The sequence below is a fragment of the Lichenostomus cassidix genome, chromosome Z (assembly GCF_008360975.1).
Source record: "Lichenostomus cassidix isolate B80296 chromosome Z, HeHo_3.0, whole genome shotgun sequence".
In the NCBI taxonomy this organism is placed as follows: Eukaryota; Metazoa; Chordata; class Aves; order Passeriformes; family Meliphagidae; genus Lichenostomus; species Lichenostomus cassidix.
Genome location: NC_139511.1, coordinates 59,864,312 through 59,887,551, shown reverse-complemented (window position 1 = coordinate 59,887,551; position 23,240 = coordinate 59,864,312). Strand labels below are relative to the sequence as shown.

General features: G+C 38.0%; 1 protein-coding gene across 1 annotated transcript in view; it reads left to right on the top strand.

Moving 5' to 3' along the window:
- Positions 1 to 23,240, top strand: part of PARP8 (poly(ADP-ribose) polymerase family member 8) — a 123,803-nt gene that overhangs the window by 58,907 nt on the left and 41,656 nt on the right. The window contains exons 4-12 of the mRNA XM_085043262.1: positions 4 to 87; positions 1,401 to 1,471; positions 3,851 to 3,928; positions 8,501 to 8,595; positions 11,916 to 11,976; positions 13,034 to 13,124; positions 17,424 to 17,490; positions 18,852 to 18,977; positions 21,050 to 21,614. Coding sequence (XP_084899388.1) covers positions 4 to 87; positions 1,401 to 1,471; positions 3,851 to 3,928; positions 8,501 to 8,595; positions 11,916 to 11,976; positions 13,034 to 13,124; positions 17,424 to 17,490; positions 18,852 to 18,977; positions 21,050 to 21,614 — 1,238 coding nt within the window. The remainder of the gene's footprint in view (positions 1 to 3; positions 88 to 1,400; positions 1,472 to 3,850; positions 3,929 to 8,500; positions 8,596 to 11,915; positions 11,977 to 13,033; positions 13,125 to 17,423; positions 17,491 to 18,851; positions 18,978 to 21,049; positions 21,615 to 23,240) is intronic.

Here is a 23,240-nt window from a genome sequence, read left to right as displayed (position 1 = left end):
GGCCTTACGTTTCCAGTTCTGATAACGATGAAGATGTGTTAGTTACAACAGAGCCAATTCCAGTAATTTTCCACCAAATTGCTACAGGTAATTCTATGTCCAGAGAGTTTTATGAAGTTCATAATTTTGGAGGAAAGATAACATGTTGTCTGCTCTTAAAGGAAGATATGTTAAAGTGTTCAGCTGTACAGTTTGCTATTTTCTTTCAGTCTTGTTCTAGTAAATCGTCCTACACTTCAGAATAAAAGAAGTTAAAATATTTCTTATGGGGATCACCACAATTGTGTGCAGACTGTATTTTTTTCTTTTAATGTCTTGCAGCTTGTGCTAAAGCAATTCCCCTTGAATACAGGTAGAGGTGCTTAGTACTTTCCAATTATGAGTTTTCATGACCACTTGCTTAAAACTTCACTAAATCTTCACCATTGCAGATGAAACAGTCTATAACTACCACTGCCTCTGGTGAATTATTTCAGGAAATTTCAAACAAAATGGTTCAGCTGTTTCAGTAAATTCGACTATAGAAAAATGATTTATTTTTTCCCACTGATTTTGAGAACCTCTCATTTTAAATTACATTCTTATTTTCAAAAAGTACTTGATACATGAAAGGGTGTGCTTGTCAGACATACAGGCACATTTTTGCAGTATTTAACAATGATTTGTGCATACTCCATGGAGACATTTTAGATTCTAGCAGACAGATTCCCTGATTATTTTAGGCTGCGGGAGAAGCTGCACAGAGCACTCTTAATTCTGGCAGTTCTTCAGATAGGAACACTTGACATTGTAATTTTTTATTATTGTTATAATTCTTTAGGGCGTTTCCTTGCATAACCTAGAATTACTTTGAATTCTGCAGGAAGTCCAGTATGATCTTCAGTTTCTGATCTCATTTGTACAGATGTAAATCAAGAGTTATTTTACTGAAGTTGTTGCAGTGGCACACAAGCAAAACTTTGCTATTATAATCAGAAGTTTGAGAGTTTTACTTGCAAGTACTTCTTTAATTTGAATATAAATTAAGCCTGTAATTTAGAATAGAGTAGAAACCTATCTTTTATACAGAAGATTTTATTTTCCTGAGGGGTTTTGGGTTTTCATTCTTTTTTAAATTATACAAAATTAATGAATGACACTAGACTGTAACTCACAAATTGGGAAAATGTTCTAGATGGATCAGCTGAGTTTCAATTCACACTTTGAAAAAAAACTTCTGGGAAGTAGGGGCTTCCTAATTTTAGACTGTTGCATTGTTAACTCTTTGATGCATTTCATTTCTGTAACTTTTTCTTCCTTATTTGCTCTGCTACTGCCACTAAGAATTCCAAGTCTGCATATACAAAACTATTTCACTTTTTTTTTTCACATATGTTCCCTATTTTCCTCTTTCTTTTAAGAATTAAGAAAAACCAGTGATGTCAACTATTGTTTATCCATAAAGTCAAAATTACAGAGAGAGAGTGGAGAGGTATGTATTTCTTGTATGCATGTTTTAACAGAATTTATCTTAAGCAAAAGAAAGTAGTAAAATATGAATGTTTCCCTTAGACTACTATCAAAATGTGCTTAATCAGTCTCTGCATATTTACATGTTTTAAAAGGTGAGAATATTTCTCTGTGTTTCATACCCAGATTAACCAGTGATTCATTTAGTTCAGATAGATGTTCTCCTCGTATCCTACAAAATATGTTTTTGGCATTTGTTTCATTTTTTTTCAACAGTATTATAGACTCTGCCAGCCCCTACAGCTCTCATAGAGAAGCAGATAATGATTCCATCACCTTTTAACCTACTCTGGCACACAGGGCCATGTCTCTGTTACTTCACTCACTGCTTCTTGGTGCAGCTGCAGCAATCCCACAGCAGACTCCAGAGCTCTGCGTGACTTCTCACCATGAGCAGGGTCTGGAGGATCAGGATTCTCCTGTCATGGTGGTGTTTGTCCTGTGCCTCTAGCACAGGTTTCTGGCCAGTCTCACTGGGACATTAACAGAGAAGTGGCACTAATGTGCAATCTATGGGGTTTGACAGTGTTATGGCCTCAGGGAAGGTCCCCCATAGGCTCCTGCCTCAAACAAGAAATTGAGCATTCTTGGGACTCCCGGTGCTTGATTTAAAGACTTCCTCTGATAAGGGTGGGTGCTGAGTTTCTTGATCCTGGAAAGGGGAGATAAGCATGCCTAGATGCCATGTGTATCTTTCTTTCCGTAAATGAAACCTCATTTGAGCTGAAAAACTGCACAGAAAATACTTTGCTTCTGCTGTCTCTCCATTGTATTCAGTGGTCTGTGAACATAAAAAAACCAAACAAGTGTGGGAAGAATTTACCCATTTTATTAAAAGTCTGAAATATAGTTAGCTTCTGTAGGACTGAGTTTGAGCTTGTATTTTGTTTTTAGTGGAATCTGGTTCTTAAATGTGAAAATACTGAAAAAAACCCTTTATAAAAAGTCTCTAAGACTGACAATTTCTGTTGACTAGACAGTTAAAGGCTTGGTTAGGATATGATGAGTTTCTCTCTATTCTAACGTGAGAGTTTAATTTCTATTTTTTTGTGTGGAATTTTTGTTCAGTTGATTTCTGTTTGGAAACAGACTTCCCTCTGAGGTAATTTTGTTACAAAACAAAGAAGACTAAAGTAATTTTATTTATTTTCAGTGAAGTAGAAGCAGAAATAATTTTTATGGCTTGTCAAAAATTGCCATGAGATTGGATGGAACACGGTTTTTACACTGTATATATACACACAGTGAAGACAGCAGGAATTAAGAGGCAGAGGTAGAAAAATGGGATTACAATGTTTGACCATAGAAATTAGTGATAAATGCATATACATATTGACATTAATGGCTGTGGAATTTAGGTGTAACATCTATTTTTTGATTCATATACCTTATTTCTATTCCATTATGACAGGTCTGTGTAGGACATGAATTAAAAAAAAAAGGTTAATACATTATATTCAGGTGGAAGTGAAGAATTACAATTGTAACAGGTGTTCTTTAGTGGCTACTAGTCAGCATAGGGCATAGAAATAATACATGCATTGTGGGAAACAAGAATTACTCTCTCAAAGCAATTATATAATAATTATAAGTAAACATTCCAGTAGTGGGAAACAGAATATGACATTTAATCTCACACTGAGTTGCAGTTGGTACCAGGATCAGTTCTGTTTACTTGATTATGTTATTCACAAAGCAGCCTATTTAGAGCAGGTTTTACTGAGGTAGGCATGGGACTTTTTAATCCTTGCTTTTCATTGTCTCAGAGCAGAAAATCAAGTTTGAGCTTTCCTGGCACCAGCATGGTACTTCTGATAAAAATAATAATTAAGCAGCAGTGTGTCAGTTTTTACAGAAGGAAACATTACATATTCCATGCTTGAACTTGGAATATTTCCTGGAACTATTAGAGTTTATGTACAAGAATAAAGTAAAATAAAATTGCAGTAGGTTGCTGACACAGCAAAAGATCTATGTCCAGAAGCATTCTTGGTGGGAAAGTTATGCTTAGTTTAGCAAAAGCACAGAGTGAACTATCCCCACATAGTCTGCTGAAATATCCAGTTCTTTAAAATACCATGCTGTGTTTGTAACCACATAAGTATTATTTCTCCAACATATACTCAGGGTGTTTTTATGTACCCTGTACTAGGTGCTTGTTTCATCGGGTATTTCACTATTCTTAAAATGGGTCCTCTGGAAAAATTATACTAAAAGATCTCTTCAGAAAGCATGCTATGAACTTACTTGTAAAAACATAATTCCTGTAGTTACATTTAGAGCTATAAATGAAAGGTCAACATATTACTTTTATCATTGCTAATGTTCCTTTTCCATTAAGGAGTCACGGCACAACAGCGCAGTTGAAGAAGACTCTGAAGGAGATAATGACTCTGAGGAATTTTATTATGGAGGACAGGTAATGCGGGAAATTTTTTGCACAAGTTCCAGGAAAGTAATATTTGAGAGTTCTTATGTTCATTCCATTATAAATTTATGATACTACTTAATTTCTTACGTTTTTTCAACATTGAGTAGAGTGGCATCTATATATACATAGCATTTTGTAGCAGAAATACTGAATGTGTTAAAAGCGAATGTGTTACATCGAATTCAAAATAAGATTACTTTGTTTACATCTGCAAAGCTATAAGAGTGGAAAAAGCAAATACCCTTCAGAAAGCTTGAAAATAGAAGCTGGTTGCTTTACTTCCAGGAAACAGATAAGTGACTCTGTAAAGCTTATCCTATTATTGATACAAATGGGAAGTCAGGCTGGATCCAAATCTGTTTCCTACTGGAAGATTGCCATTTTTTAAAGTAAAGAGCATTGCATTTTTATGGTGAAAATGGTTATTACAAAACAATTTTGGTCTAAGCAGTAGTTCTTTCTTTTTCTGAGCTCTAGAGTAAAATTCACCTTGAAAAATGCTGCATATTTTAGATGATTGTACTGCTCTATGTCTTTCCTTCTTGTTCCTCCAGCTGAATTAATTAATACATTCTCTTGTGTATTGGGAAGTAAAATCTTTTCGCGCCTTTTCCTTTTGCACTGTGCTTCATGCTGCTAGTCTCTTTATTCAGATTTTTTTGTTTTCTAGCCTAAACGTCGCCCCAAGGAATAATTCCTCGCTTACGTTATTAGAGCAGTTCATTCCGATGAGCATTCTAGCGAATCCTGGTGGCTGTTTGTGAAAGTTGTCCCTTGCCTCGGGCAGGAGGCTGGAGCCATCCGTGGGCTGGGTGCAGAGCCAAGGCTGTGGGAGCAGGGCAGCAGTGCCAGCAGGGTGGGTCGGTGCAGAGAGCGTGGGATGCTGACCAGCAGGACATGGCTGAGCCTCTTCTCTTGCACAGCCTATGGTGCAGTGGGCTTAGAACTCAAAATTCATGTGGAATTGCCAAAAAAAACCCAGTAAACAAAAACAGTACCAAAAAACCCCAAAAAACAAAAAACCCCAAACAAAAACCCAGGCAACCAAAAAAACCCCATGCCCCTGAAAGGCTTTTAAAAGTTATATTGAAACTAGAAGGGAAACAGTGTGTTTTCATTGTCTGAAATAGTTAACATGGGGAATTAACTCATGTTTGCTTTAGAAATGGCTGCAGGAATTGCCTCCTTCAGCTGCCGACTCCTACAGCCCCATGCTGTGGAGTGCTGGGGAGAACCATACATATAATTCACAGCAGAGAGCGATGTCTTATTTTAATCTGCCTGAGAGGAAAAAGCTTCTGATCCTGGCCTGTAGTGATGAGTCGCATGTACTGGCTTCATTTTTCAACTCTCAAGAAAGGGCAGTAACCTGAAGGTGAAGGAAAAGGCAGAAAACAGCTGGGAGTGCTCATTTCTTGAACCAGGGCTAATACATTTGGTGAAGGATGCCTGGCAGTGCCCAAAGGAATGAAAAAATATTAATGCTCCCTGTGAGATATGAACACAGATAGCAGTACATCATTTTAAAAGGTGTAAAATAGCTGTGTAATAGACAAGAATGGTTAGAATTTAAGTGCCTTATATTAAAATGGAAACTAGATTATGTTGCATTGTCTTTAAGGCAATACATCTAACTGAAGGAATAGTAGTGGCAAAAAAAAATCATGTCTGCAACAAAAACAAAATGTCAGTTGATTATGAATGTCTTGAATATAGAATATCAGAAAAGCAAAATATGGAGAACAGAAAAAAAAAAGACATCACAGAGAGTCTGTTTGAAAAGAGGAAAAAAGGACATGTTTAATTTAAAATTTCATGGTCAAAAAGACAAAAGTCTAAAGAAGACATTTAGAGTTAAAAAATAATGCTGAGGACTCAGAAAAGAAATAGGAAATCACGTAATGAGCAAAGTCCCTCGGAAGACAAAAAAGAAGAATACTTTTTCAAGCAAAGTGTTTGTAGGAGTTGTTAAGTGGGCACCAGGTGTATTGGGGAGACAAAAGGTTTGACTGTGTTTGTAAGGAGCAAGCAAGGCAGGCTCCTTCATGTGACATGAGTGTGTGCCATGCCCACAGGGAAAGGAGACAAAAATACTGACTTTGGCAAATAAAGGGAAGAGATGTCAGAGTAATTGTGTGCAATACTTTTGGGGAAGATGGAGGTCAGGGATAATTCTTAGCATTTCTAAGTGGATACAGCTGGAAAGACAAGAGAGCTGCTGCTGCTGAAACAAGGACCATGGAAGATGGGAAACAGTGTTTGATGGGTAGTGAAAAGAAGATGCAACCTTTTGCTAGTAAATTAAATGTTTGTATCCACTTCCTAGGCACCTGCTTGTAATCCTCCCTAAGGATTTAATGGATAAATACTTTAAAGTAGCTAAGTGGTTCAATAGTCTAAGACCTATTGATTTTCAATGGGATTTAGGTTTGTAAATCACTTAATCTCCTTTTAAAAAGCAACCTTTTGTCAAAAAATCTGAATAAGGTCTCAGATTAAAAGCAGAGACTTTCTAAACACAGACCTTTCAATCAAAGCAAAGTTATCAGATTTTTTAGCTTTTATATTCACTTTTTCTGCAACTCTATTAATTCTTGCTTTGAATCTTTATCTTCTACATTTGTAAATAAGAACAGGAGATGAAAACAGAAATATTACTGCCTTTGGCTCTCTCTCTGCATGTCTCTTGTGCTTCAGCTACAGGACATACTTGAAAATGCAGAAATACAAAACTCTGGCAGTCTCCTCTGTGTACATCAATGTGTCTGTGGCACTAATTCAGGGGTGGGAAGTACCATACTGTGGTCTAAAATTTGCCAGAGCACTGCTTTGTTTCCTTTTTAGGTTCATAGCCTCTTATCACGAGAAAGTAGATTAGAAAAAGCATTATGTTGAGCAGTTTAGTGTTCTGCATAGTGTTCCTTTTGTGTATTACTATTATTGAAACATAACACTGATTTAAAAATCTGGGTTAGGACCAACAAAGGTGGCAAGTGCACCACAGCTACTATTTGTGAAATGATTGCTGTGCTCTCTTTGGAAGCAGGACAGCAATTATTTACGCATCTTTAAAGAATTCTTCTTTGAGTAATGAGCATGTAAAAAGGATTGTTTTCTCCCTACCTAAAGTGAAAAAAAAAATTACAATAAAGGTTTTCTTCCCATGCTTTTCTACTTGGAAAATTGTTCTGACATGCCTGCCCAAACAAAAGAAGGATACTTGTTTTTTAACCTTCTGGTCATGATTATCATTATTATCTCTGAAAAATGCATGCCCTTGCTATGCTGATGCATTCTGTGCCTTATTCTTAAAGAATTCTAGGTCTAAGTCTAATCAAATTGCTCTCTGCTAATTTTCACATGTGAAAAGGTGGTCATCTGATTAATATTTTAATACTATTGAAAATAATTGAATTGAAAAGCACATCTCTAAATATCAGAGTTGAAAGTGTCACAGCACTGGTTTCCAACATATTTGGATGTACAAATGGAAAAAGCAGTACTGCAGTTGAATGTGGCTCTGCAATAACAAGAATTCTCTGCAGGAATTCTTGTATAATGAGATACATATATTTACATATACATTCTATTGCTTTGCTCTCTGAATTTGTCAAAGGTACGGACCAAATCCTACATTCATTTCTGAATCTAGGAGTTCATTAAACTTCTATAGAATTACTATCATTCTAGTTGTTGTAAAGATGTAGATTTAGGTTTGTACAATTAGGATCATTTTGTTTGAAAAGAAGGAAACAGTAGATGATGAATACATTGTAAGGTGCCCAGAGAAGTATTTTGGACCTTGTAGAAGACCGGAGGATATCAATTATTTTGACTTCATGTAGTCCAACCAAACCACCTAAGTTTTGCATTTTAGTGTAAGCACTAATGTAACTTTTTCCATTTTACATGTAGAGTTTGAAAAAAGAAAAGGGGGTGGGCAGTGTCTAAGTAGATGTTCCTTTATATGTTCTCTGGTAAAATGCTTAGCATAGGAAGATATTATTTTAATTTTTTTTTTCATCTCATATTATTTCACTGGTGGGTAGAATGCAGGCAGTGAGTAAACTAAAAAAGTAATTTAGATGCTGAGGTGCTGAGTATAGAGAATAGTTTCATGCTTTTCTTGTGCCCAAGCCATTCTTTGTCTAGTATATATGTGAGTGTGACAACAAACAAGAGCAAGCAAACCTTTGTCATGGAGTGGCTGTGTAGGATGACAAGAATGAGGAGATCTGGTTCTTATCCTACTTAACATTTTAAAAATACACAAATGTCCCAGAACAAACCCTGGTACAAAATAGGACAGATGAGTCCTTTGCAGCTTCTCTTCCCACAAACAGTAGGAGTACCCTCAAAACATTTCAAAGCAAAGATGCCTGCTTCGAAAATCTTATTACTTAGCAAATTAGATGGCTTCAGGGCTTCAACTTGTCCTTTATGAGTGTGGTGTTAAGGAATCTTAATGCAACATATTTTTCAGAGAGAACCTTTGAGAGTCTAAATCAGGTGCCAGACATGAAATACAGAATTCCCAAGATATTTTTCTTTCCCCAACAGGTTAGCTATGATGGAGAACTTCACAAGCACCCACAGCTTGAGGCTGATTTGACAGCAGTGAGAGAGATCTATGGACCTAATGCAGTATCTCTCAGGTATGTCACTGGCCTTTCTGTGCTGTGGAAGCTTTAATGTTTTGGAGATTGGGTTCCATATGGACCTTCCCTGACGGCCAAAGCACAGGTATTTTCTGGTGATTTCTGCATGTTGTGGGACAAAAGGAGGGAGTGCTGCAAGCTAGCATCAATGCTGGAGTTTTTGGTATTGTTTTTAATGGTTCAGTATGGGTACAAGTATCTGTGCTGAGAACAGCCCTGTTCTAAAACATCATTGTCTTTTGCAGCTGTAGTCAGACAGTTGTGTTTTGTTGTAAATTACTTTTCAACATTTCTCTAAACCCTTGTTAAACTCCTTTTCTCTCATATTCTGTATTTTGCCCTGAAGGTGAACAAGAGGAATGATAAGAGATTTAATAAATATTTTCCCTAGGGAAAGACTGAAGGAATTGAATTTGTCTAGTCTAGAAGAAAAAGAGAGGGAGAAGACACAATAACAGTTTTTCTTCTTCAAAAAAGCTTTTTGTAGGTAGGAGTGATCAGATACTCTGTATTGTCATCATGAGACAGAAAGTAAGAAGCTAGGGTTTGATTAGAGAATATTAGAAGATTTATAATTGTGACAATCTAGAGTATCCTACACAGGGAAGTAGTGGAACCTCAGTCAGATGTGCAATGCTAAGAGTACAGAAAAATTCTGGTGGGCATGTATGAGTGTGCATGATTCTGCCATGGCGCATGTCTGTGTAGTATATATATTTTAATATGTCTCAGGTATTTTATAACTTCATTTTCTATCTATGCAATCTTAATAATTTCATAAAAATAACAGGTAGATAAGATGTAGCAGACCTGTCAGATGTATTGCAGGGAAAATATCAGAGTTGCCTTACAAGCTAAGTAAGAAGAAGAAGAGAGCATGCCTACAGCTATGGTGTACTGTACCTTTTCAAATTAAATGGAAATTTATTGCACTTCAGGAACCTGGGGAACTGAAATCTGAATAGTTGTATGTAGGTTTAGGAAAGGAATGAGATTGTTTAGTTGCCAAACTGATAACTATGAAATTGAGAATACCCTCATAATAGGTTTCTTCAAGCTCCTAAAATTGAAACATTATACGTAACCTTTCAGAAACTTTAATGCAGGTAGTTTATATTCAATCAGCTGTTCCACTGGAAACCCTGTGATCCCCTTGAGCTCACTGTAGTAGCAACTGGCACCTGTGGCTGCTTTTGACATGTATAAAACTTCAAAGCTTCATCCACTCTATTGCAGCTGAAAATACTTGTAAATTCTGGAAATAAGCCCCACAGCTTTAAGCATTCATTTTCATCCCTCTTGTGCGGCTCCATTCTCTGAGAAGAGGCAAGTTTGTCTGACAAACACACCCACTAAGAGTCATATTTCCTAGACAGTTGACCCTCCTTTTGGTAATCTCTTCCTGTCACAGAATCAGTTGTACATGTAGAAGTGAAGTTCCTGTATCTATGCATGCTTTTCACCACTGCCCTTAGACATCTGGGCACAAAAGGCCCAAGAAAGTGATCCATCCAACTGATCCAAACTCTTTGGTATCTTTTTACATTGCTTATTCATTTATGGACCGAGGACCTGTGGGAGCTTCAAAATCAAGATGTGTTGATGAAGCCATTGTAGACAGGAGATCATAAGATGCAGTGTTGGAATAAAACATTTTTGTCCTCACTGTGAGCTTGGGAAATTAAAACTAGCGTCAGCATAATGTGTCTAAAATCCATATTCTAAGATGATACTGGCGTGGGGGCAAAGGGATTTCAGGGAGTATTGAGATGTCACAGTTAAAACTAATTTTTATCTTATTCTTTCTTCAACTAATATTTCTGTTCCTTTAGTTTAACCATTCCTGTGTTTAATTTATAAAATGATTCTTGTTTACAGCCTTTTGAATCTCAGTATTGTGAGTAAAACCAGCCTGCATTCATAAAAATTGCTGAAGATAGCATAACAATGTTGGGATCTTCTGGAAAGTGAACAAAAAAAGCCTGATGCCACTGTCACGCAGTGTAGTGGCTGAGCCATTCAGTAGGAGGAGAGCCTCACTGTTCAAAGCCAGGTTTTTAGTGAGCTGTGTGAGGTCAGTGAGTGCCTGTAGAGCTGAGGGTGAGGTGACACTGGAGCAGCTCTAAAGGTGGCTGGGAAGTCCTGTAATGCAGCTTTGTCCTGCTATTTACTTGCCCTGTGTGTGCCATGTGTGGACAGACCTGATCTAGAGAGACAACTTGGGTTTGCCCTGACCAGAGAGAAGCATTGGGTTGCTCAGTTCTGGTGGAAGGGGTTCCACTCACCAGAGTTTGCAAGAGCTCAAGCGATTTCCAGTGCAAACTGAGCTCTATCATGGCTGAGAGGTCACTTTGGTACGAATCAATTACATTTTAGTATTTCTTATAATTGCTTTATCAACTTATTTATGCACAACTGTGACTGTGCACTTAGTCAAGTTTAATAGAAAAGCATGGAAGTCACTGTGAGAACAAGCACAGAAATGCAGTGTAAAGTTAAAAGCACCCTGGCGACTGGAAACTAGTCTGTGAGAAATTGAGAGATAGTACTTTTACAGTATCGTCCACTTAAATAAATTAAATGAAAAGGAAAACAGTTTTTTGTTCAGGTGTTTATATAAGTATTTTCTAGCTGCATTTTTCAGAAGCCTTCAGGTGTGTTTGGGGAGGGCAATCAGATTGAGTCAAGAAATAAGAGGAAGAAAAGCCACAATTTAAATGTAAAATTTCAGATGGCAATGAAATGCCTGTTAAGTCCAAACCTTGCAACACTACATGTAACAGATAAGAAGGATAACTATTGCCTTGAGCACGTTACAAGGCAGTCTTTATTTTTACAAAGAAATGCTTGAATGTATGAAACAATCCCCAGGTATAACATTCCACCCTCTAGTTTATGTTGTATTTGTCTTCAATGATTTATCTCAAGCCTATTTTTAGGTTGCTGGCTGCTGAAATAATTTTGAAAATTAACAAGGGTTTTGTCAGAAATGGGAGGAGCATGTGACTATAAATTTTTCTTCTTTTATATGTGCAATACACAAGACAGAAGTACAGAGCAGCAATGGAGAGACTTTGAGGCAATTAGTAGAAAAGACTTAGCCTGTTTAAGCAAGATCCTCTGAAAAAGCTTTTAAGTGCAGCAGACGGTCACCCACTGGGAATATTGATCCAATCTATGTAAATGTGTATTTTATAACTATTCTGATTTTACAGATAAGATTATCCTTTCTAAAATCTTCCATGTGGTAAGTACTCCTGGATTGAGGAGTACTTACTCTTAAAGAGTGCTAATGTAATGTAATTCTTTCCTTTCAGGGAATATGGAGCCATTGATGATGTAGATATTGATCTACATATTGATGTTAGCTTTCTTGATGTAAGTAATCTAATCACAGAATTACACAATGAACATTAATACCCATTTAATTTCGCTACACATCAGACTCTCTAGACAACCACTGATACTTTCCTTTTTTGGAGACTTGATCTCCACAAGTGGGTGTCACATTATTGATTGATGTGGTTAGGTTTCCTTTCATTTTATGATCACACTGTTAAAATGCTGTGTTAGGCTTTTATTTGCCACGTGTATTTCCTTCCAAACATGTTTTTTGTGAATGGTAAGCATTTTAATAAATATAAATTAAATACCCGCTTGTTTTTCTGGGTTTTTTTTTAATATTAACCTAGACATGAGTCAGGTGAAAGCACTTCTTACAGTCCTGAAGGGAGGAGGACTTTGGGTGGGTGCTCCTGCACACAGATTGGAGAGAAGCTTGGCTGGCACAGGAGACACAGGACAGTGGTGCTGTTTGTTGACTGGCAGCATGGCTTCTGTTTTGCTGTCATTAGCTTCGCATTTCCTCACCTCATCTGCAGGAACTTCCTGGCCACTATATAAAGAACAAAAATGAGAACTTTCAAGGGCATCATCAGCTTCTGCACAGATTATGTCCTATTTTCAGGTCAACACAGCACATAAGACAGTTATTGACCCTTAACAGTATTTTAAGAAAATCTGATCAAACCTTGAATTATTTAGGCCAGTTTTAAGGAGCAAAAGTTTCCTTTGCCCTCTGTTAGGGGGCTAGTTTCTATTCTGCCTTTTTTGCTCCTTTGCTTCTCAGCTTTGAAGCAGTACCTGTTGGTAGATGGGAATGTGTCTGCTTTTACTGTACATGCAGTGTTGTGTATAAATCTCTGCTTGGTTTAAATGAGCTCACTCAAGAGCTGGAAGCAGCCTGACACTGCTCTTGGAGGCACTGACATGCAATAATTTTTCCTAAGCCCAAAATGTAATGTTGGAGTAGGTACTGAACAATGGGGTAGATGGATGGATGGTGTTTATAGCAACCCTAAGGTATACTGACAAAAAGCAGCAGTTCCTCATGATGGCTAATGATCTCTGTTGTTTTCTTTTTGTCTTAAACTAGGAGGAGATTGCTGTGGCTTGGGATGTAATTCGCACAGAGCCTATAATAGTGCGACTGCACTGTTCACTTACACAGTACCTAAATGGTCCAGGTTGGTCAATTGCGTATTCTTCTCGTGCCTTGTGTGGTGTCCATTCTGAGCCATGGGACAGATACTCATTCCCTACCAAATATTTGACCCCACACGTGCTTAGTTCTACTGCTGAGAGGAGTCCTGTTGATTTGAAATTAGGTTTACATGCATTTGCATGGCTAGGCCCTTCCTAATAACACAGGCATCTAATTTAAACTTTCACAGGTTGATTTTTGGAACTTGTTTTCCTGATGTCCTTTGAGATGCAACTGCTTCCCCTAGGAACCAGGGTTAAGGAATAAAGATCTACAGTTTCTAAAATGTGGTTTCCTAATTTTGGAAATCAAATATCCTCTGCACAGATGGGATATAGCTGATAATGACCTACACAGACCTGTGCAGAACATTAACATGTCCTTTTTCATGCAACTTGGAAGAAGCAGGCTATGGTAATCAGCCTTTCAGCTTCTGGCTTCTATGTATGTGAACTCTGGAAATCTTTAGATTTGAATGAGTTTTTAAGTGAGTAAAGTTTCCTCATGAGAGAAAAATGGTCAAGCTCATGAAGAATCAACAGATTTTTAAGATTTGGAAGCATTCATATGCCAGAGTCAACTTCAGATATATTTTTACAGTGCCAAGTCAGACTCAGTTTGGATAATAACTTGCCCTGCTTTGGATGCTCGCAGTACAGGCTGTCAGTTCAAGCTCTTATCTGTGGTAGAATTCTGCCTCTGGAAAATGAATAGATATTTCCAGTTATGTTTAGCAAAATCTGTCCCAATGATCTATTTCTATAGGATATGTTGTCTGACGATTCTAACTATAAGCTATATTCTGTTCATTCAAATAAGTATTTCATTATACCAATCTTCGCTATATTCTGTTCATTCAAATAAGTATTTCATTATACCAATCTTCTTTTCCCCTTGACTTCAGTCTTTTTGTCTGTGATTTATTACTTCAATCATTTTTGTAAATATTCAGAACTTAAAATATCTATTCACCATAGCAAGAAGCAGTGTGAGTGTTCAGAACATTTCTGTCAAAATGTAATTTAAAAAGTGCAGCAAATAAGGGAAGGTGAAGTGTGAAGAGCAGTGTGCATTGAGAAATGAGAAGTAACAGAATATATGTCCTGCACTGCTGACCAGGTTCAGGTGGGAAGCTTAGTTGCAGTGCTGCAGCTGAGCTGCTGTGGCAGTGCCTGAGTACTGAGAGAGGCAGGATCAGGGCCACAGGCAAGTGTACATAAAATATTGCTTTTATTAACTCAGCTGCTATTGCAGCCATGCAGCCATATACTTTCAAGCAAAGCACAGTGAGATCCACCCTCTTTTGTGTTAATTCTGTATATTTCTCTTCTGCCTTGGATATGTTTTATTGAGACTATTTGGCCAGACTTTTATGCTATATCTTTTTCTCCTATACTGCATTCTGTTGATTGAGAAATAGAAACACAGTACACTCCAAAGCACAGCAGGAGATATGGACACCACCCTGTAGCTGTGCAATACACTGATTTTAGATACTTCTTCTAGTCAATAGCTTGCTTCAGTATGTCTGTGTGGGAGTTTGTCCCTCATGCCTTAGAAATCTGTTTTAGGATGAATCAGCCACTGGAGGTATCAGAATGTCTCCTCTGAAAGTAGAGTCTAGACAAAAATTTTGGTCTAGATGTCACATTGTAAGATTGCTGGTCTACATATGATGATTCTAATTTAAAGTATTCCCCATCGCACGAGCCCCCTGCAGTGTGTCTGAAATTTGACAATCCAGAGATATACTTAATAAAATCATTCATGCCTTCTGCAAAAAATCATCAGTTTGTATTTAAAAGATGAGTTTATGTTTTATGTTATTTGAATAATAACATTAGAGAAGGGGTAGCTCAGAGCTTTGAACTAAGTTAAATTGCATGTCCAAATTAGATATATTGTATTTTAGAATAAAATTTAATCTATCAAAGCAAAATTAAAGTATAAACTTTGATATTCTGAATAAAATCTGGCTTTCTGAGCAGTGAGAATAACATCAAAATACTGATTCACCATTTCTAATAAAATTGGAACAAACCCCAGATTTTTTGTTTTCATTCCATTTTTATTTTACTTTAGTCATTATCATATTTTGCAATACAATATATGAAGTCTGTTTGTGCTTGTAATATGCATTGGCTGTTGACCTGCCTTGAGGACCTGAGGCTCTCTCAACAAATACTGGATTCCATCTGCCACTTCTATCTAGCAAATGTTATTAAAGGATTTTAGTAATGCCACTAGCTAATTCCCATCCTTTACCTTGTACATTTTCAATTTCTGACAGATGAATATGAATATACCAGTATTAGGATGGGCCTTGAGGAAATTCCAGGGTAATCCTTGGCCACTGGAATTCATATATCAGACACTTAGATTATGGTTTTGGATCTAGTATTAAAACACCCCCAGAAAGAAAACCCAGATACTAATAAATTCAGTTTCAATCTGGGCTTTCTTCGTAGCCACAGTAACTCTACTGTGTCTAGACTACTTACTTGGAAAAAAAGTTTAAGCGATTAGGCGAGATGAATTGTCAGTCCAGATACACTTAATCTGATGCTTCTTGATATTTGCATAGTATATATATATATTTATATAAAACAAGATAGATTTTTGTGAAAAAGTGGGTGGGAAGAGATACATTTGGAAAAATTCAATTTGTAAAATTGTGAGTTGTATTGGGTGTCGGGGTTTGACTCTGACTAAACGCCAGGCACCTCGACTTTCTCCTGCTGCAGAAAAAAACCTGCAAAAATACACATCAATCTCATGAATCAAATGAGATAGGAGAATCAAATTGCTAGGAGGACGCACGAAGAAAGGGCAAACAGGCTCCAAGCTTAAAATTGCAAAAAGTGATTTAATTACTTAACAGAGTTGGAGGATAAAATGCAAGGCAAAAATAAACTTTTTATACACTATTTTGTTCACTCCCCCCTCCCTCTCATGAACCCATAATATTTACCCCCTTTCCTTTTTTGTAACCAACAAGCCTGGGTGGGGAGGCAGTGTGTGAGGTATTTTCTCAGTCCACAGAGCAGATCCATAAATCTATTCATCACCACAATTCTTCTACTACAAATACTCTTTATCTCTACTTATTTCTCTCTCTTTCTCTCTCCAGACAGTTTTTTTCTGCTCTCACCCCCACCCTCTTAAGAAGCAGTCTCTCTGCTCACCCCTCCACCCCTTTCCTCTTTCCAAACCAGCAACACAGACAGGGGGCAGGGTGAGAGAGGTTTTCGGGTCAGTTCAGTCAGGGAGAGGGGTTCTCTACTTAGCCATGGGGTCCCTCCTACAAGAGACAGTCCTCTGGGAACTTCTTTGACATGGGTCCAATCTCATGAGCAACATCCTGCCCGAATTCTGCTGCAACATGAGTTCTTTTGTCCATAAGGTGCTGTGCAGACTCTCCCGAGTTGAGGCCAGGCTGCTTCCATCCCAGGAGCAAGGAAAAGGCCTTTCTCTCCCTTGCAAGGCCTCTGTAGCTTTAACTCGATGAGACTCCAAACTGGATCACAGCTTCCTCCAGGCTGCTCCTCTGGCGTGGGCTGTGGGTAGATTTCTGCACCCCTGTGGACTCCATAGGCTGCAGGGGGAACCTCCTGCTCCCCCCATGGCCTTCACCACAGCTTGCAGAGGGTTTTCAGCTCTGGTGCCTGGAGCACTAGAGCACCTCCTCCCCCACCTTCTCCATTGACCTTGGTGTCTCCATGCTGTTCTCCCTTCACATATTTTTTCCTCCTCCTCCTCCAACTACAAAGAAGTGAAAAGTGCGTGCTTGCCTTGTTTTGATTTCTTCTTAAATATGTTTTCACAGAGGCGTAACTAGCACCTCTAATTGGCCCAGACTTGGCCAGCAGCATCTCCATCAGCCTCAGAGCCATCAGAGATTGGCTCTGCTGGACATGATGTAAAAACTTCCAGAACTTTCACTCAGGACACACAGGAGCCATCTTTGTGCCTCTCCCCACCCCTCAGACACCTCCTCAGGCCTACCACAACAGCTTCTGAGGGGTCCAAATTTCTCCTAGATGTTAAAAAATACTTTACTGATGTTTTGGGCCAATCAAAACTGACACATGGGTGATACTCCAAAAAGGGCTATTAATTTCTTAATATGCTGAATGACATGCCCACTTTTGTCATAGCTTCAATTTAATTGGTTATAGTCAAGCTCTGCGTAGAACAGGGTCCTTAAGTAAGACTTATATGGTCACGAATTTGTCATTTCTTCTGTAAGTTCATATATCAACAAAATATCCTTTTTCTCTAGTGCCAACTGTGGATGTATTTCAGATCTCTACTAAGGAAAGATTTGGTCTGGGACATCAGCTGAAAAAGTAAGTCTAGAAAAGTGCAAACCCTTGTTTTTAGGCAAATACTACACTCTTTTTAGTTTCTGGACCATGTCAAATAGCATAAAATTCATGTTGTCAGGTTGGTTGTTGGATCAAAGTGTTTTGAAGTTGTTTTTCTTAAAGTAAAAATCAATATTTGCCTTTTTTAAGTTTGGGTTTCACAGCTGTTGAGGAAAACCTGATTTGTGTTACTTGCCAGGGTTTTCTGTCACTTTGGTGCCTTTTAGGATGTAAGGTATAAAAATTATAAAGACCATATCTAAGAGTGTTCAATTTCATGTTTCTGCTTAGATGGTGAAGCCTTTGAAACAGGAATCTTCTTGAGCTTCATGCATACCCTGAGGGAGCTATACTTTCATGGTTACCTCTAGGACATACCACAGTAATTAGGCCATCCATGTTTTGAGGACAAGATGGAAGAATAATTCAAAAAATGGACAATATCATGTGGCCATAGTACAATTCATTTTAATACCATTTTCCTGACTCATGTTTTTGCATAGGCTTTTGTACACGTAATAAAATTTTAAGTATATAGGCTTTTTAGCGTCTGACCATTACAACATTAAGAAACCCCTATGGAAAAGTAATTACTGTTTGTTGTTTTAAGAAATTCAGTGCAACATTTTCATAGTCTTACAAAAGAAGCAAGTTATTAAAATCTCTATGGTACATGATTTTGAAGAAAAAAAGAATGCTCCCCTGAAATGAATAGTCTCTTCAAGTGTTTCACTATTTACACTGTCTGTGATTTGTGCACTGGGTAGCTACCGAAGGTTCCCATATGACATTTTCAAGAACACAGCTGCATAGTTAGACATAGCTGAGCAGGAGTCAGGATACCCATGAACCCAATGGTCCCTCATGGCTGAGGCACTGGGGTATTAATTTTTTTCATACTAAATTCAGCTTTGACTTTTATTGCTCTTAAGACCCCCACTGCCAGATTAGTCAGAAAACCAGGTTCTGCTTAGCCTTGCAGTAGCCTATAGTCATGTGAGAGACAGACCCCTGTAGTTGGATTTGATGCTCTTGACTCAGTTTGTCTCCAGATCTCCATTAGAGGTATTTGGTCTGCATAACTTTTACAGTGGCAGTGGTTGGTTACACAGACTGTATTCTCATCAAGAGTTCCATGTTAAATTAGTTGTATGTGGAAAAAAAGGTATTTCTGAGGAGCTGAGGCACCTGATCATCAATCCAGCTGTATGACAGAAAACTGCACCTGTAGAGTGAGAACATTGCATTGTCACCTACATGGTGACCACTCAGACCATAGTATTAAAAATGAGTATGTCCTGGCTGGGATGAGAAAACCTTCTTTTTACTTTCTTAATTTGCAGAATCATGCAGACTTTTGTTACACAACAGTGGAAGAACAGTAAAGAAAAATCTAATTGTACGCACAATAAGAAGGTGTCTGACAAAAAGGTGAAATCCCCTCTGCACATCTTTTCTACATTGCGCAGGTAATAGCAAGGAAAATGAGCTGTTATCACTATAAACTGTTCAAAATCCACAGACTTCACAAGGTGAAATCTTGACTTTTCTCCACAGAGAAGTGCTCTATTTATATCTTACCTCATGGGTTTCCAGTCCTTGCATTGCATGACATCAAGAGGGAACTAAGTACTGCTGCAGCTTCTAAGATTATTAGAAGCCAGAGTATTTCACTGCTCTGCTCTCTGAAACAGTCATGTTTCATTTAGGACTGGAAATAATTAATTTTATTTTAAGTTGTGTTTGTATCTTTACTTAAATAACAAGAATAAAAATAAAGGCAATATATGTGCAGGTAATATATATGTATAGCATATGTTATGTATATTTTAAGAACCTGTGTTTGTCTAGCTCTTCTTTCTACAGCAGTTTTGTATATTTAATTTTTTAAAACTGGAATGGTTATTAATGAAAGACTGATTTTTCAAGATCCTGGGAACCCTCCCTTCCCCACTATTTGATGACATTAATGTTTTCCACTTCTGAAATGCAGGCACAGAATTTCAAAGAACAAAGGCAGTAAAAAGCACAAGAAATAGTTTGTGAATGGTTAATTTGAAATTAATATAATTTCTGCCACTTGCTCATAGTTGTAAGAGTATGTAGAGTCAGGCTCTGATTTTACCTCTTTCAGGATTTTGGCTGTTTTCTCTGGTGTGTTTTCCTGCTTCTGGAGGATTGACACATCACCCCTTCAATGCAGTTACTGAATTTGAATTGAATGCTTCTTTGAATATTCGTTCTTTTTGATGAATATTGCCATTCTAAATTCAGGGTGTGAAAAAGAGATGGAATACAGCAATCACTCCCATTGAAAAAGGGGGGAATGTCAGAGATGACAAAAGATTGTCTCTCTATTCACAGGTAGAGGAGGAAAGATGGTGTTTAAAATAGAAGGCTTATCCATTCCCTACCATGCCCAATGCCTCTGCCAAGCAGGGGCTGTAGCTTGGAGCTTAGTTTTATTCAGAAAGGGCATACAAAACCAGCCCATTCTTTCTCCTCTTGATTTGGCAGCCAAAATCCAGAGATGGCTCAGCCAAAATGCAGGGACCCTCTCTATGCCCAGGACACCATTCCTACCTGCTGTCTGCAGGAGGGTGATAGTGACCCAGCTGCTGCAGTGAATCAGCAGTCTCCACGTGCATCCTCCACTGTCAACACTTGCTAACAGGGTGGGGAGACCTGCCAGCCTTTCCCTTGGGTTTTTACTTCTCTATTTGATGCAAACCAAAAAAGTACTCTGAAGATTGGTGTTGCTTATAAAACATGGGTAAATGATTCAGCATACCTGTTACATGTTCTTACTTTGCAAGGACAGATGAAGATTAACCTTACAGAAATATGACAGTTTGTGTGATGTTGTTTCATAGAAACCTTTTGTTCTTTGTTTTCTGCATTCATGATTTAGGTCTCTCACATTCTCATTTCTGGTGTTACTGAGTTAGAATTTGTCTAAAACCAGAAAGAAAGGTATAAACTTGTCTTTCACAAAGTGCCCAGGTTATTATGAGGTTTTTAAAATCATGTCCTTTTCATCTGAACTAAATTTGGTTTAATGTCTCTAAGTTTCACTGCTCATAGTATCTTCCATTGGATCTGAACATAGAATTTTTTATGTCATGTCCGGAAGACAATAACTTTCATTGGATCATGCCAGGATGATTACATAGAAAAGATAGATTTTGATAAGGAATATGTGTTATAGTACGTGGGTTTCATTTCAGATAGTTTCTTGAATAACTGGTTTGTTTCAAGACATAGAGACCTTCACAAAAAGCTGTAAGGTCACAGCTCTAACTTCTGCATAAGTAGTTAATTGTCTTTTTGATGGTTGAGCTTGTGTGTAATTAGGAATAAGTTGTTTTGGTACTGGAAATGTCTTACATACAATTGTTCATGTTTTAAAAGTTTGGGTTGCATTTATCACTAGTGAAAAACATAAAGACAGGTGACACTTAGTGTTCACATCTGTGTGATTTTGCTTGCTTGGCCCAGCATTCTGATTATTCTCCAACTTTGCCATCTTCTTTATTCTAAGGTCGCCAAGTTATCCTCCACCTGGCTGTGGTAAAAATAAATCAAAACTGAAGTCAGAACACGATGGCATCTCCAAGACTCACAAACTACTGAGAAGGACTTGCTCTAGCACAGTGAAGGCGGAGGATGTGTGTGCCACAAAATCTCACAGAACCTTTGGCCGCTCGTTGTCGAGTGACCCTAGGGCTGAACAGACAATGGCTATTAGATCGCACAAACTGCTGAACCGTGCTTGCTCTGCAGCTCTCAAGCAGGAGGAGTGCATCAATATAAAGCCCCATAAGGTGTTAAATAGGTCGTGCTCTGGGGATCCTCGATGTGAGCACAACAGCACCTTGAAGCCCCACAAACTTTTAAGCAGATCCTACTCCAGTAACCTTAGAATGGAAGAATTGGATGGATTGAAGAATCACAAGTTGCTCAGCAAGACTTACTCCAATGCCCCTAGATCATCCAAAATGGAGCCTTTCAAGGAGTCCACCATGGCAGAGAGCAGGAGGCTCTCTCTTACCTCAGGGCTTATTGGTATCTTAACACCATCCTCATCATCACCTTCACAAGCTGCTGTGCGTAATATTTTTTTGTATCCTGCTCATTTCCTCCTATTATTTTCCAAATGTGCTGTTATGCTTTTTATGCGAGGCATTAATACCTAAGATATATGTTAGTAAAATGGTTATACTGGAAGACAAGAGCAATAGATGCAGCTTCTTAAGGAGGATTCAAGCAGCTGTACATGCACATATATTTAAGTTATAAAATCAGAACTTGCTGAGGTCAGGACAGAGGTTTTATGTGTCATGTTGAATGCAGCTCAATGCACAGCTGCTGGCCACAGGAAAAGTTCAGTCACCCACTTCCTTCCCTGCATACTTCCTGCAGGAAAAAGGGAGAGTGTGCACTTCTATGCTGCAAAATTAGGTTGGTTGCACAGGACTTTTCTCATTACTCTGTTTGCTTCATGGGGGAAACAATGATCCATTAGATTGAGTGCCATGTCACCTCTACTTCTGGTCTTTGCATCTGCCATCGTCATCATCATCATCATCTCCATCACCATACTGGAAGGAACGCAGTCAAGGTTCCACTTACCTCTTGCACATTTGTGATTTGTGAAGGGTTATACCTTCAAATGTGCTGGGGGATGTCAGGGGGTCAGGCAAGGAATTGGGCCCAGGCTGACCCTCTTATTTTCTCTAGAGACATGATTGGTTAGGAAAACAAAGGGTAGCACATGTTCTTGCATTTAAGAAAGAACTCTCAAAATCATTTCTTCTGCCTATGCCTCTTAAAAGGTGGCTTTTTTACTTTAGAAGGAAGAGTGGGTTTGTTCGCAGTATTTCAAGGCACCAGCCTGTTTTCTTTGTTTTATCTGGGGAGAAGTGTTTAGAAAATAGTTCACTCCCTTTTCCTGGTGGTACCTTGGAAGCTGATTCTTCCTTCAGGTGCCATACATATGTTTAAAATAGTGCATTCTAAATAATGAAATTACATTGAGTGCACTATTTTTCATGGTAATTTACTTCAGTAAGCTTTAAGCTATACTCATCACATCTAAAAGCAGGGATACACTATTGTAAGATCATTTATGTATATGCTGTGTGGTTGATTTATGTGATGTGCACAGCAAAATTAATTTGAGCCATCAGACTTTCTACTTGCTGCAGTTTAGAGATACTTTTTTTCTGACTCAGCAGATGTCTTAACGTAGCAAGACTTTTCTCTCCTGATGTTAATAGGAAAAGTCCCTTTTGTTTTTATAAGATAATGAAGAGCTGACTAAATTTCATTACTGATGTTATCAGCTGATAAGGAAAAAAGTCAAGCCCTGCTTGGCAGCCTGTAAAAACTACCCATAATTTGTTGCTTGAATGCACTTACTGTGAGGGAAGATCATCACATACATGGTCATATGCAGTTTGACTGATGTTAGTGGAAAGGCATTGAGTCTATTTCACATTTTATATGCAGGCACCAGATATATGGGTAGCCTGGGTACCTAACTGCAATTTGAAGTCAGTGGAATGTAGAAGTGATGAATCAAGATACTGAATTCTCTTCAATTCTGAGCTAAAATATCAGAGTCTTATATATGAATACAAGTAGGATTGTTGCCCAGAAGAAAAATGGAAAAGCGGTTAAGCAATTAAATGGTAGAGATATGAAAGGAAATTAACATATTAAAAAAAAAA